Here is a 15,549-nt window from a genome sequence, read left to right on the forward strand (position 1 = left end):
AGCTTTTCTGCCCTGCTTTTTCCCCATCTTTGTGGTTTTATCTGCCTCTGGTCTTTGATGATGGTGACGTACTGATGGGGTTTTGGTGTGGATGTCCTTCCTGTTTGTTAGTTTTCCTTCTAACAGTCAGGACCCTCAGCTGTAGGTCTGTTGGAGATTGCTTGAGGTCCACTCCAGACCCTGTTTGCCTGGGTATCAGCAGCAGAGGTTGCAGAAGATAGAATATTGCTGAACAGCGAGTGTATCTGTCTGATTCTTTCTTTGGAAGCTTCCTCTCAGGGGTGTACTCCACCCTGTGAGGTGTGGGGTGTCAGACTGCCCCTAGTGGGGGATGTCTCCCAGTTAGGCTACTCGGGGTCAGGGACCCACTTGAGCAGACAGTCTGTCTGTTCTCATATCTCTACCTCCGTGTTGGGAGATCCACTGCTCTCTTCAAAGCTGTCAGACAGAGTCGTTTGCATCTGCAGAGGTTTCTGCTGCGTTTTTTGTTGTTGTTGTTATTTAGTTGTGCCCTGTCCCCAGAGGTGGAGTCTACAGAGACAGACAGGCAGGCCTCCTTGAGCTGCTGTGGGTTCCACCCAGTTCGAGCTTCCAAGAGGCTTTGTTTACCTACTTAAACCTCAGCAATGGCGGGCGCCCCTCCACCAGCCTTGCCATTAGATCGCAGACTGCTGTGCTAGCAATGACGGAGGCTCTGTGGGCGTGGGACCCTCCCGGCCAGGTGTGGGATATAATCTCCTGGTGTGCCCGTTTGCTAAGACCCTTGGTAAAGCGCGGTATTGGGGTGGGAGTTACCCGATTTTCCAGGTGTTGTGTGTCTCAGTTCCCCTGACTAGGAAAAGGGATTCCCTTCTCCCTTGCACTTCCCAGGTGAGGTGATGCCTCGCCCTGCTTCAGCTCTCGCTGGTCTGGTTGCATCAGCTGACCAGCGCTGATTGTCCGGCACTCCCTAGTGAGATGAACCCAGTACCTCAGTTGAAAATGCAGAAATCACCTGTCTTCTGTGTCGCTGGCGCTGGGAACTGGAGACTGGAACTGTTCCTATTTGGCCATCTTGCCCCGCCCCACTCTATTTTGTTTCAAATACAGTCAATCTTTGTCTAGTTTTTATAGCAGTGAGGATTTTCTGGCCTTGTGAAATGTATAGACATGATTCTTGTTCTATACTTTGGAACTGCTCATTACCATGTTGTATTATATTGTATTATATTACATAGAATACTGTACAGAAATACATTCATCTCATTGGTGGTGGCACATCCTAACAGGGTGTTTTCCTCCCCAGCAGGACTCTGGACTGTCTTCACGCTAGGTGGTGTTGGCAGCAAAGCTACTGCCTCTCCAGAACTTTCTTCCCCACTGGCCAACCAGAGTCTCCTGCTTCTGCTGGTGTTGGCCAATCTGACAGATGCCTCAGATGCGCCAAACCCCTACAGACAAGCCATTATGTCCTTCAAGAACACACAAGGTTTGTGGTATTTTTTCTCTAATATTCTTTGTTATGGGGAGAGTATTGCTTATTTTATATTGTTTATTGTCTTGTAGTTTTGGAGATGAGTGTCCATTTCTATGTTTTCATATTGTTCAAACATGAGAAAAACCTTAGCTTTTCCTGTCAATATTATCAGGAAGGTCAAGCAAATCTGAGAACCGGGCTGTGATCCTTTATATCTGTTTAAATTCATATTTCTTTCATGGATAACCAAACCAGCATGTGTTTAATTTGGGTCAGTCTGTACTACCTGTTAGGGGTAGGAATTAACCTGGAAAACCCAAATGCTAGGTTGTTTTAAGTTTTCAGTTAAAGTCTGTGTTCTAGTTAGAGTTTTATAGAACTAAAACTTAGATCTCAAAAAAAAAAAAATTAGAGCACAAATCAGAAAACCTTTTTCTGTAGGGATTAGTGGCTTTGTGGAGTCACATGTTCTCTCCTGCAGTCTCTTAGCCTTGCCATTGTTGCATCAAAGCAGCCATAGGTACTATGTAAACAGGTCAGATGGCTGTGCTCCAGTAAATCTTTACTTTCAAACAAGGGGTGGGCTGCCCATGAGCTGTGTAACTTGGTATTAATAACTCCTAAAGGAAAACGTGAGCATATCGCTTTATGTTGAACCAGCATCTCTTCTCAAAAGGTTCTGTTCTAAAAGCAGGATTCTTGTAGTACAGTCAAGTGCTGCTCAATGGCAGGGCTGTGTTCCATTACGCAATGTTTTCGCTGCGTGACTATCATAGTGTGCTTAGACAAACCTACATGGTGTAGCTGCTACACAAGTAGGCTCTGTGGTGTATCCTGTTGCTCCTAGCCAACAAACCTGTTCAACATGATGATGTACTGAATACTGTAGTCAGTTGTAACACAGTGGTATTTGTGTATCCAGGCAATCTAAACCTAGAAAAGGTACAGTAAAAATGTGGTATAATCACATGGGATCACGTCGAATATGTGGTTTATCATTGACTGAAACGTTGTTATGCAGTGCATTACCAGATTCTCAAGACATTTCTAACACCAATGTGATGAAGATGGGTGGGAAGTACAGTGATTGGATGGGAGCATTTGTAAGCCTTCTGATGCCCTGTGCCATGTTTCTTCCGAGTTATTCTGATACACATTTCTTATAGACGTGGCTAGATGTGCCCATTCATCGTGCCTCTGCCAATTCTGGTATTATTTGCAGTGTGTCCATTTGTACTGCTCTAACAAAATACCTGAGACTCAATAACCTATAAAGAACAGAAATTTATTTCTCACAGTTCTGAAGCCTGGGAAGTGAATCTAAGATCCAGGCACTGGCAGTTTTGGTGTCTGGTAAGGGTTCAGTCTCTGCTTCCAAGATGGATCCTTCTAACTGTGTCTTCACATGGCAGAAGGGAGTCAAGGGCTAAAAGGGCTGAATGCTATGTGGTTTGGGCCCTCTTTTATAAAGGCCTTCATCCTGCTGATGAGAGAGGGGCCCGTAGGACCTAATCACACTGTAAAGTCCCCACCTCTCAACTTTATTTCATTGGAGATTAAATTTCAACATGAATTTTGGAGAGAACATAAAGTATAACACATTACAATAGGGAAGTAATAACAATTTTATGAATCAAAAAATGAAAACTCATGTATCTATTAGTATTTTTCTGTTCCCATTATTTACTCTTCTTAGTGACAGTATGGCTTAATGGTTAAGAAAGCAAGTTTCAGAGTCAAGCATACCTGGCTTCACACCTCTATCACTTCAGAGTGTGAGACCTTTGACAGTTTGCTTAATCTCAATTAGCTTCAAAAGCTTTGCCTATAAAATAGAGAAAATATCACCTAATAGTATTTGTATAAAGACCAAGCAAGGTAAGTCTTTAAAATGATTAGCCCAGATTTTGCAACAAAGCGGGTATTCAGTATATGGTATCTACTATGTTACTCTTGCTGCTCAGGCCAAATGTTGGTATTTAGGGCTGAACTTTGCTTGGGATGGTCGTGGTTTGGGAGACCATTTAGTACAGTGATGCAAAGTGTTGGCTTTAGGGTATTCATATCCATCAGGGCTGATCTTGGCAAAGTTACTTGATCCCTTTAAACATCTATTACATTCCTTGTAAAGCTGATCAGAATAATGACACGTTTGTTGTATGGGTTAAATAAGGGATAACATAAACAAAGTGTTTAGTATAACAGCTGGTTCATAGTATTTATTAGCTAGTAATGTGTGTATGTTGTGGATACACACACACAACACACATATTCCCTTTGCAGTCAGGTATAATACAGGCTGGTGAATTTGTTACTTTGCTTCAATTTTATAGAAGTGTAGTGTGTCTAGAATCTTCCACCAGTGAGCATTCTGTAGATTCCATAATATCTGCATACTCACGGCACATGGCAACACTTTCTTTGCCATCCCTTGCAAAATATAAAGCCAACCACAAAAAAAATGAATTATTTTGGAAGTGTCAAAAATACGGTGTTAGTATTGAAAAAATCACCTCTATTTCAAATGTAGAAGGAAAAGTGAGGGCACTGGATGGTGAAACTGAAGGCGTTTTGATGCATTCTCCTCACAAATGTAAAGCTTAGAAAGGAGAATCTGAGAGGCAAGGACTGTGTTGGAACATATCTCTTTTTCCATAAGAGCACAGCTTTTAGGAATGTTAAAGCAAGTTGTTTTGTCTTGGTAATGCTTCTGTGTTTTAAAGGCTTAAAATAATTTTGGTGCTTTTAGAACCTAAAATATTAGCTTTTTGTGCTACCATGTTCAGAGTTTTATTTGATTAGATGATGACTTTCTCTGAGTCCGTTGAACTTATCTTTATCTTCTTTGTTATTCCTAACCTTGATTGCTTCAGTTTCTCAGCAAATCCAGTTAACTGTTGGAAAGGGCCTGTGTCGGTTTGGAATATCAAGAACTTTCCTAGTACAGGCTGTGATTTTTGCTTTTGATTGTTCCAGTGACTGTACTTAAAAAAAAAAAAAAAGTTTCTTAGCAGTTGTAGTCAATTAGGTTTGCATTGGAGATTTTATTTTATTCTTTAAAAGTTATAGAAGTTTTCTGGTAGTTGTCTCAAGCTTGGTATGCTCTTTTGATTATAGAACCTAATGTTGAACATACGCAAATGGCCCCCAACCTGCAATGGCTGGACTTAGGATTTTTTGACTTTATGATGATTTATGATGACTTTATGATGATTTATTTGACTTTATGATTTATATTGCAAGAGCAATATAAATTCAGTACTGTATTTGATAAATTACATGAGATATTCAACACTTTGTTGTAAAATAGGCCTACTGTTACAGTTGGATTAATACAATTTAGAACTGTACACAAAAATAATAGCTTAGGCTAGGCTAGGCTAAGCTATGATATTTGGTAAGTTAGGCGTATTAAATGCATTTTCAACTTAGAATATTTTCAACTTATGATTAAGTTATGGGAATATGATCCCATTGTAAGTTGAGGAACATCTATACTGATTTTGATGTAAGTGGATACTTCAGCTACAATTTATTCATTTGAAGAAAATTAACCCAGCTTTAAAGGCAGTTTTTTTCTTTTTAATTCTATATTAAAAGAGAATTTTCTATTTTGTATAGAAATTCTATCTTTTTCTCTAGATGTTTTTTATTTAGGACTCATGGTTATTTAGTTTCGGTAACAAAGTATTTCATCTTGAAGTCCTGGTTAAATTGTAATGATTGGAGAGCCTTTTGACTGGCTCATAATTCTGTTTATTTAAGTTCATGTTCTCAGAGCTGATTTATTTCAGCTACGTTAATGGGAAAATAGTAACAGAGTCAAACTATATGACTTAGTTTAGTTCTTTTTAAGGTAAATTTTTTTTTTTTTTTTGGAGACAAAGTCTCACTCTGTCGCCCAGGCTGGAGTGCAATGGCGTAATCTCGGCTCATTGCAACCTCCACCTCCCGGGTTCAAGCGATTCTCCTGCCACAGCCTCCTGAGTAGCTGGGATTACAGGCCCACACCACCACGCCCGGCTAATTTTTGTATTTTTAGTAGAGATGGGGTTTCACCATGTTGGTCAGCCTGATCTCAAACTTCTGACCTTGTGATCCACCCGTCTCGGCCTCCTAAAGTGCTGGGATTACAGGCGTGAGCCACCATTCCTGGACCTCAAGTAAATTTTGTATAAATTAAAATTTTGAATCTGAAATGTAATGACTTTCCATAAAATTAATGGGAATTGAGTTGTACACATTACTTTAACAATATTTTTATTTATATAAAGCACAGCTAGAAATTACTGATGTGCTGTTTTCTGTATTCCAGATAGCAGTCCTTTCCCCTCATCAATTCCACATGCCTTCCAGATCAACTTTAATAGTTTGTACACAGCTCTTTGTGAACAGCAGACATCTGATCAAGCAACTCTCCTCTTGTATACCTTGCTTCATCAAAATAGTAATATTAGAACATACATGTTGGCTCGCACAGATATGGAAAATCTTGTAAGTATCATACTAAACATTCCATGCATTTGTATTTTATAATATTTTGAAGAAAAACTTCTTTTCCCAAGAGGTCAAGTTTATTTGCCTGGTTGCCACAAAGGTGATGGTCAAGAAATTGATAGGGAGGTGTCACCAGACACAGACAGAGGGTAGGAGCTTCTCCAGTGTAAGACACAGCTCGTGTGGAGGGGGCCTTCCACAGCAGGACACAGCAATGTCCCTGGCTGACTTGACACGCCTCCTTGTCCTTACCAGGATTCAGCCTGTTCAAGTCTTCCAAAAACCCTCTGCAATTCTCAAGGAGATTTTTAAATCATCTCAGTCCCTTCCATCTGCTAAGTGCCCGCCCACCAACTTCATGTTACTCGTCACAGTTGCAGAATATTCCTGATGAGAATGCTGAAAGGAAAGTGATGTTTCAACTCAGCTGCTCAAATGTCCCATCCCCTCTGGCAGGCTTAAGCTTTAGGACTGTCTGAACTCACTCCCTGGAGTCTTATAGTCATTTTAAGGTACTTTTGTCAGATATCCCTTAAATTACACTATCCATCACTACATGAGTGAAATTAGTTCTCAAATTTTTGTTCATAGACAAAAGCTCCTGTAAGGAATAATCGATTTCCTTTATGACTAATGTGCAAACATGAGTGTTTCTCTGAGGGGCAGAATAAGCTATCTCACCAAGGTGTTAATGTTGTTTGAAATACATAGTATGTAGATAAGTATGGACCCTAATATACTCATAAAAATGTGAACATTCCCGAAATAGCCAGTAGCTGCCTGACAGCAATGAAATGTTCCCTCTGCACCAGTTTTTACAGATTGGTAGCAGGATTCTCCCAGTATTTGGTTGCCATTTTTTCAGTGTTCAATATAAAATACTGCATAAATAGTGAAGAAACACGGAATACTAGAATTCATTGAACATACTCTGCATCCAATTGACACTAAGAATGAAAAGTGTGATGAAAGAGCGTCTCCACCTTAGGTCTATATGGGAAACATTGCTTAAATAGCAAATTGAGTATGAAAGTATACTGCTCATATGAGTAAAATCCTGTAAAGAGAAGGTTTGTTTCCTGATGAGTGTGGATAGGCATAGAGACAATTCTGAGTATGATGTATTCTAAGGGAAATGTTGGCAATAAGCAGGAAACCTGTGACATCACCTGTTTCAGAAAGTTGTATGGTATGGATGCGGGTATATAAGATGGTGCAGAGAGCAGCTGTCTGTGTTTGATGACATACCCGGTGAAAGGTTAAAAGGTTTTGTGTTGTATTTATTTTGGAGGGTGGTGTTTGTTTATTTGTTCTGGTTTTGTTGAATAATTTCTTAATTTATGCCCCATCTGTCTTTTTACCTTTCTTCTATAATAAATATGTTGAGGCTTTGATGAGAAAATATGTTATCAGTAGGAAATTTACTGTGCTGATCTGATTTTTTTATGGTTATCAATTATTTTATTCTGCAGTCTTTGACATTAAGAAGGTAATGTTTGACGGATTACAGTGTTTCTAAGAAATACCTTATTGTATGTAAATCCCATAAGGCTGGAGGCAGACCTGCCTCTGTTCAGCAACAGGTGTTGGCTGACTTGGATTCTTTCTGTTGATGGTCTGACTCACTACTGTTTGACTTGTTTTAACTCAAAACAAGTTAATTAATCTGGTATAACTTCTTATGGTACATTTTTAATTGGTATCTATTAGAATAACAATACAATGACTCTTACATTTTCTTTTTGTGTCTCTGAATAGTGTCTAGGGCGAATCCAAGTGCCTGAATGTTAAGAACAGGGCTTAAGAGGGCATACTTTTTAGAAAAACCCGTTATAGACATGAACACAATTTTTATATTTTATCACAAGCAAATGTTTAACAAGAAAAGTAGCTAGACTTTTGAGATAGTCATGATTCTTTTAGTTGTAACAGACCCATTTATGCCTAGCATAAGCAAAAAGAAATATATCTGTACAAATGAAAAATTTGTGCATTTCTTTTTTGGCTTCAGTCATAGCAGGTTCTAGGGGCTAAATGTTGTTATCCAGGCTCAGCCTCTCCATCTTTTGCCTCTGCCTTTTATAGCTTTGGCCTTATTCTCAGGCACACACTTTCCAAGTGGGGAGACAGGTGGCCACCAGCAGCTCTCGACATATCATAAGCTAAAAAGAGGAAAGATTACACAACTACTTCAGAAATATTTCATGAAGGGCTCCAATAGTCTCTTCTTGGGTTGTGGATCCACTTATTTGACTAATGATTACGGAAGGAGGCACACTTAATGCTAAGCCACCATAGCCACAAAGGTAAAGGGAATTTCCTCAAGGAAGGGATCTTGGACAAATAATATATAGTCACTTCGACACTATGTTGCTTGTAACTTCCTTAATCAGGGCATTATGAGTTAGTCACTCTTTTAATTTCTGTTTGTGTTAGTCCAGCAGAGAATCGGCTGGCATTTCCTTTAGGCCTCCAGCAGTCTTCTGCTTTTGGGTCAAGCCTTGAGCCTGCACAATATTGCAGATATGCAGCTCCTGTCATTTTGATACTTACTCATTTGAAACTTCACTGAAGAGATACTTAGAAAATGAGATTAATATTTACAGTGATATGTAGTCTATGATTTATCATGAATTATAAAATAAATGACATAGGATCTTTACATCTTGTTTTAGATGAACTAATAGTCCTTTATTTTCTGAGTGTGGTTTTTATATAAACATCAAAAAGGAATTTTTTTTTTTAGCCCTTTTCTTTTCCTTTTCATGCTAAGTTTCTTGAAAGCCACATTCTTTGCCTTTACTTCTTGTGCACTTTTCTACCTGTTGTGACCTAACGTTTGTTTCTACAACTTCCTCATCAGCAGCTCCTGATTGTTAGTAAATCTTTGGTCATGTTTCATCATTTTCTTATTTGACTGCATTGCTGCATATGACACTGTTCATTTCTTTATTCTTTAAACTGCCGAATACCTATGTGTTAGTTCTGGCTTAGTCAGTTCAGAATTTAGTCAGGCCTGACTGCTTTAACAAACATACCATAGACTGGTGCTTAAACAACAGGAAGTTATTTCTCACAGTTCTGTAGGCTGAGATTTCCAAGATAGAGATGTCAGCCCCCTTGGTGTCCGGTGCAGACCTGCTTATTGGTTTGTCAAGAGTCATCTACTTGCTGTGTCCTCACATGGCAGTGAGCAGAGGCAGGGAAGAAGCAAGCTCTCTTCTATCTCTTCTTATAAGGGTACTAATCCCATCATGAGTGCTCCACGCCTGTTACCTAATCTCCTCGCAAGAACCCCACCTCTTAATAGTGTCCCATTGGGGGTTAGGGTTTTAACATATGAATTTTGGGGGCCCAAACATGTAGTTTATATATCTGCAAACATATACCTTGGCTTTCCGATCATTTTACTCTGCTGGTTTTTCCACCTCTATGCTTACTGCTTTTCTCTCTCCTTTATGTGTTATTTTTTCTTGTCCTTAAATGTGCCCTGCTGCAGGGTTCTGTCCTTTTTGTTTTTTCCCTGTACTTCTCCCTAAAACATCTAAGCAAATTCAGTTGCCATTTATATGTTGCCAGTGTATATGTTCCCATTTATATGTGCCATATATGTTCAGTTCTGTTTTTGCAGCCCTGATTGCCCATATCTCATATTCATGTATCCAGCTGCCCCAGACATTTCCCAGTGGCTGTCTCATAAACACCTTAAACCAAACATGTAAAAATTGGGTTCATTATTTTCCCTGCTCTTCCTTCTCTTACTCCTGTATTCTATATCACAGTGAGCCATCCACAGAGTTAGCAAAAGCTTTGACTCTCCTGTTTCATTCCCCCATATCCAACCAAATCTTTTTTATTTTCTCTCCTTATTATCTTTGGAATATATTAGTGTTCTTTTTCCTCATTGTCATTCCTTTGGTTTAAGCTGCCTTCATCTCTTACTAAAAGTGTTGCAACATCTTTAACTGGTTTTTCTGCTTTCTGTCTTGCTATTCTTTAATATTATTTTTTATCCTGTTTCCAGAGTGAGTATATTAGAGTCAAATCTGATCATGTCACTTCTCTACTTTTAAAGCCCTTTCATGGCTCCACAGTGCCCTCAGGTTTAAAGCTCTTACTCTTAATGTGGCTAACAAGACACTTTATAATTTTGCCACAGCTTCCATTTTGGGTCTCATCTCTTTGCCATTATGTCCTTTTTATTCTTTATTTAATCATAATGAATGAATTTAATTTCTCTCAATGTGACCTATCTCCTAAGTTTAGACTTGGTTTTCTCTCTAGAATACTTCTCCTTGAAACTTTCTCCCTTTTCTTCTTCTCAGATAACTCCTAGTAGTTTTTCAGATCTCAGTTTAAATAGTTCCTTCAGAACTAAAGTTATGTTGTAAAAGTAATTATATATCATACCCAAGTGGGATTTATCCCAGGAATGTAAGCTTGATTGGACATCTGAAAGTCAGTTATTGTGATACATCATATCAACAGAGTGAAAAACAAAAATCATACGATTATTTAAATAGATCCAGAAAAAAGCATTTGACAAAATCATCACTTTTTTATGAAATAAAAATATTTAACAAACTAGGAATAGAAGGGGACTTCCTCAGATTAATAAAGGGCTTCTATGAAAACCCTACAGCTCACATCATACTTAATGGTAAAAGACAATGTTGTCTTTCTCCCTAAGATCAGCCACAAAACAAGGATGTCTACTTTTGCCGTTTCATTCAACATTTTACTGGAGATTCTAGCCTGGGCATTTGATTAAGAGAAAGAAATGAAACACATCTAGATTGGAAAGCAAGGTGTAAAATTATCTGTATTTGCAGATGACATTATCTTATATATAGAAAATCCTAAGGAATCCACTAAAAAACTTAGAATTAATAGATGAATTCAGCAAAGTTGCAGGATACCAGATCAGTATAAAACGTCAATATGCAAAAAACTGTATTTTCATATATGAGAAATCCCAAAATGAAGTTAAGAAAATAGTTCTGTTCATAATAGCATCAGAAATTTAACAAAAGAAGTACAAAATTTACACTCTGAAAACTAGAAAATATTATTGAAAGAAATGGGAAAACATATATTCATTGATTGCAACATAAAAAAATAGAGATAGGGTCTTGCTATGTTGCCCAGGCTGGTCTTAAACTTCTGGCCTCAAGCGATCCTCCCACATTGGCCTCCTAAAGTGCTGGGATTACAGGCGTGAGCCACCATACCAACACTGATGTTCAACGTAATACATCAGTGGAGTTGAACTGTGACCATGCCCTGATCACAGTACTTAACATTGTTAAGATGGCAGTATTCCCCAGACTGATGTACACATTGAGCACAATACCTATTAGAATCCTAGTTGACTTCTTTATAGAGATTGACAAGATTGTTTAAAATTCATATAAAATTGCAAAGGACCAAGAATAGCCAAAACAATCCTGAAAAAGAACAAATTTGGAGGACTCATACTTTTTCTAATTTCAAAACTTATTATAAAGCAACACTAATCAATACAATGTGGTACTGGCCCAAGGATAGACGTAATACATCAATGGAGTTGAACTGAGAGTCTAGAAATAAACCCATATACCTATCATCAACTGATTTTCAGCCAGGGTGCCAAGACCAATGTGGAAAGAACCGGTTTTTTCAACAAATGGTACTGGTGCAATTGTGTAGTCACTTGCGAAAGGATAAAGTTGGGCTTTTGCTTCACCCCATATACAAAATTAATTCGAAATGGGTCAAAGGCCTAAAAAGAGCTAAAACTATAAACCTCTTAGAAGAAAATGGGGGTAAATCTTTATGACCTTGGATTTGGCAAATGACTGTTAGATATAACAACAAAAGCATGAGTAACAAAAGAAAAAATAGGTAAATTGAACTGCATCAAAATAAAAACGTTTGTGCTTCAAAGGACCATCCAGAAAGTGAAAAGACAGCCTACAGAATGTGAGAAGATATTTGCAAATCACTTATCTGGTAAGGAACTGTATCCATAATATATAAAGAACTTTTAAAACCCAATAGTAGAAGGACAACCCAATTGAAAAATGGATGAAAGATCTGAGTAAGCATTTCTGCAAGGAAGATATACAAATAGCTAGTAATACACACATGAAAAAAACAAACTTGACATTATTAGTCATCAGGTAAGTGTAAATCAAAACCACAGCAAAATACCACTTTACTCCCACTATGATGCCTAGAATAAAATGTTAGTTAATAAGAAGTGAGGATGTGGAAAAATCTAATCTCTCATACACTGTTGGTAGAAATGTAAAATGGTGCAATGGCTTTGAAACAGTCTGGCAGTTCCTGAAACAATTAAATAGTTACCATATGATCCAGCAATTCCAAGGCTAGATATATAACCAAGAGAAATGAGTATACGTCTGCAGGAAAACTTGTAAATGAATGTTTATAGAAGTATTGCTCATAATAGCAAAAATGTGGAAACAGTTCAAATGTTAGTCAACAGAAGAATGGATAAATGAAATGTGATATGTATATGCAATGAGATATTATTTGACATAAAAAGGAATGAGACTCTGATGCATACTGCAACATGGATGAACCTTGGTAACATGTTCAGTGAAATAAGGTAGTCACAAAAATGTACATAGTCTATTATTCTATTCATACGGAAGTCCAAAATAGGGAATCTATGGAGACAGAAAGTGGTTCCTTTGGGCAGGCTAGATAGGGGACTGGAGGAGGTGATAGTTAAAGGGTATGGGGTTTCTTTTTGAGGTAATGAAATTGTTTAAGTTGCCTGTGGTGATAGTTACACATATTTGTTAACATATGGCAAAACATTGAATTATGCACTTTGAATGGATTGTATGGTCTGTAAATTGTATCTCAATATAGATATTTAAAAGAATGAAGTGCTATTCTGACATAGTCTCATTGGACCCGTTACTTACTCTTACATTATTATTTCTTTGAATATACCATTTGCTTGTGTATCTTGTCTAGTAAAGCACAGAGTCTCAATATTTTCAGTACTCTAGTGATATTAGGTACTGTAGGTAAGATGTGCTTTCTACAGGTGTAGCCAAAAAAAAAAGAACATGGCATAAAATACACAGTCATATGTTGCTTAATGTGGGGAGTCATTCTGAGAAATTTGTTTTATTAGGTAATTTTGTCATTGTGCAAATATCATAGAGTGTACTTATACAAATCTAGATCGTATAACCTAACTACACACCTAAGCTTTATGGCGTAACCTATGGCTCCTAGACCATAAACCTGTACATCATGTAACCGTACTAAATACTGCAGGCATTTGTAACACAATGGCATTTGTGTATCTAAACATAGAAAGGGTACAGTAAAAATATCGTGGTGTAATCTTATGAGACTATACAACCACAGACTCTTATATGTGATCTACCATTAATGGAAATGTTATGTAGCATATTGAAAACTCCAGAATCAGAATTAACAAATGTTGAGTTAAATGACCGTAAAATGTAACTGTGCTTACTAGGTAATGTGGAATGTGAGTACAATGTATTATGTTTGACACAATGTCAGAAGGAACTCCAAAGACAAGAATGCCTGGGAAAAGAGAAAGAGCAATGACTGCTTGGTAACTGGTACACTTAGTTCCTAGAATTTAATAGTGCTCATGCACTGAACTTCATAATTTAGAGGAAGTTTTAGCTACAACTTATAGAAGAACAAAACACACCAGTGCCACATTTTAAAAGCTTCCTGCAATAGGTGTGCCTGTCAAAAACACGTATGCCCCAGTGTGCGGCATACCAGCCTGTGCTTTAAGGACTTTTACGTATAAACAATTTACTCATTAAATGTATTGTCTGATTTAGATGATAATTTTTTTTTTTTTTTTTTTGCCTATTTTCTAGCATTCAGTGGATAGTGTTCATGGTTGTTTCCTACGAGACATGCTGTGTAGATAGTCTGCCCATCTTTAATAAATAATTTCAGTAGCGTCCTTACTTTAGTAAAGAAGGAACAAATAGAAGGTGTCATGATTTGAAATAAGCACAATTGTAAATGGCATTTTGAAATGAAATGTTTGATGGATACACTGAAGAGCAGATCTTAATACATATGTTGAGAAAATGCACCTTGGGTTCCAAGAGTGTGTTTAATTACATATTTATTTAAAATATATTTCTTGAAATATATTTTTTACTTATTAGCTTTAAAAAAGTGGTGCTAACCACATAAAAAGTTAACTTGTGAGCAGCTGTGCTCTCCCCACTACTGCTACTTTTTGGTTAAGTTGGGAGAAGGCAATGTGACTTCTTAAAATCTTCCAAACAAACCTCGAGCCTAAATGGTCCTTGCAGATCCAACCTTTATGTTGGTTGGACCTTAAGAGACCTTCACAGAGTTAGTGGTGATTTTCTCCACTGGCATCTTAATAGCTAAGATACATTTGGAAAATACATTCAGTTGGAAGGGGGTTTATATGGTTTTTTCCTCTAATGAACAATATAGCTGTGATGTTAAAGCAAAGAGCACAAAAGTGTAAAGATTTAAAACATTTGGATTTATAATGAAGTATTGAAATAGTCAATTATAATTTTTATTTTCTAGGTTTTACCTATTCTTGAGATTCTGTATCATGTTGAAGAAAGGAATTCACACCATGTGTATATGGCCCTTATAATATTGTTGATCCTTACAGAAGATGATGGCTTCAACAGATCCATTCATGAAGTGGTAAGTTACCATGACTTGGATTAGAGTTACAGAACACACATGTCCCTACATAAGATTTACTACAGTCTTTACATTTCTTTCTGGTAGATTTTCCTGTGAGAACCTGCATTAGAAATGTTATGTCTTTCTTCAGATTTTGAAGCGGTGCTTTTTTTTTTTTTTTCCGGAATGACTATTAACCACTATTAAAACTCTCTCAAAATGGTTCCTTGGTAATTGATACAAATGATTTTACTGCTACTGGGTTCATTTTTCTTCAATATTTCATTTCCACTTTTTCATTGTGGCAGAAATTGTCAAACAGGTTTGCTTCATGCATGCAGAATTAGAGAAGAAAAAGGGACCAAAATGGGAGAAGTTTGAGAAACCCATTGTTTTACATATATTTTTTAAAGAACATAGCATAATTTAACTCTTTAAATTTTGGTCCTGTTGGACAGTTTTATTCCCAAACTGGTTTTATCTTCTTCTTTGGCATTTTTAAATTTTATTTTTTGCATCAAAGTAATACACGTATATAGTTTTAAAACTTACATAGAAGTACGAGATTTAAATGAAAAATAACAGACCCATGTTCACCCTGTTTCTGATTCCCACTCCTCTAAGGGAAATGCTTTCAGTTCTGTCTGTGTTTCTAAATAACATGCTTATATTGTGATTTCTTGATTTCAGTTGTAGACATTAACTATTATCTCCCTAAGATGGAAGATAGTCATTGATTCTTCCTGCATACCACATGTGTTCCCTCTGGGTTCCCAGCATGCTTGCCAGCACACAGACTTTTTCCTTTTTCCATCTTATTACCATTTTTGGTTAACTCAGCTTTTACGTTATTATTTTAGATGTTATTTTTAGTTTGACTGTGTACTGTAGGATAATTG

At 37.3% G+C, this 15,549-nt stretch overlaps 1 protein-coding gene across 1 annotated transcript in view; it reads left to right on the plus strand.

The window, feature by feature from the left end:
* DYM (dymeclin) overlaps positions 1-15,549 on the plus strand; it is a 349,582-nt gene that overhangs the window by 192,650 nt on the left and 141,383 nt on the right. The window contains 3 exon segments of the mRNA XM_017888647.1: positions 1,286-1,468; positions 5,772-5,950; positions 14,543-14,668. Coding sequence (XP_017744136.1) covers positions 1,286-1,468; positions 5,772-5,950; positions 14,543-14,668 — 488 coding nt within the window.

Source organism: Rhinopithecus bieti, unplaced genomic scaffold, assembly GCF_001698545.2.
Source record: "Rhinopithecus bieti isolate Rb0 unplaced genomic scaffold, ASM169854v2 scaffold_18295, whole genome shotgun sequence".
Taxonomy (NCBI): Eukaryota; Metazoa; Chordata; class Mammalia; order Primates; family Cercopithecidae; genus Rhinopithecus; species Rhinopithecus bieti.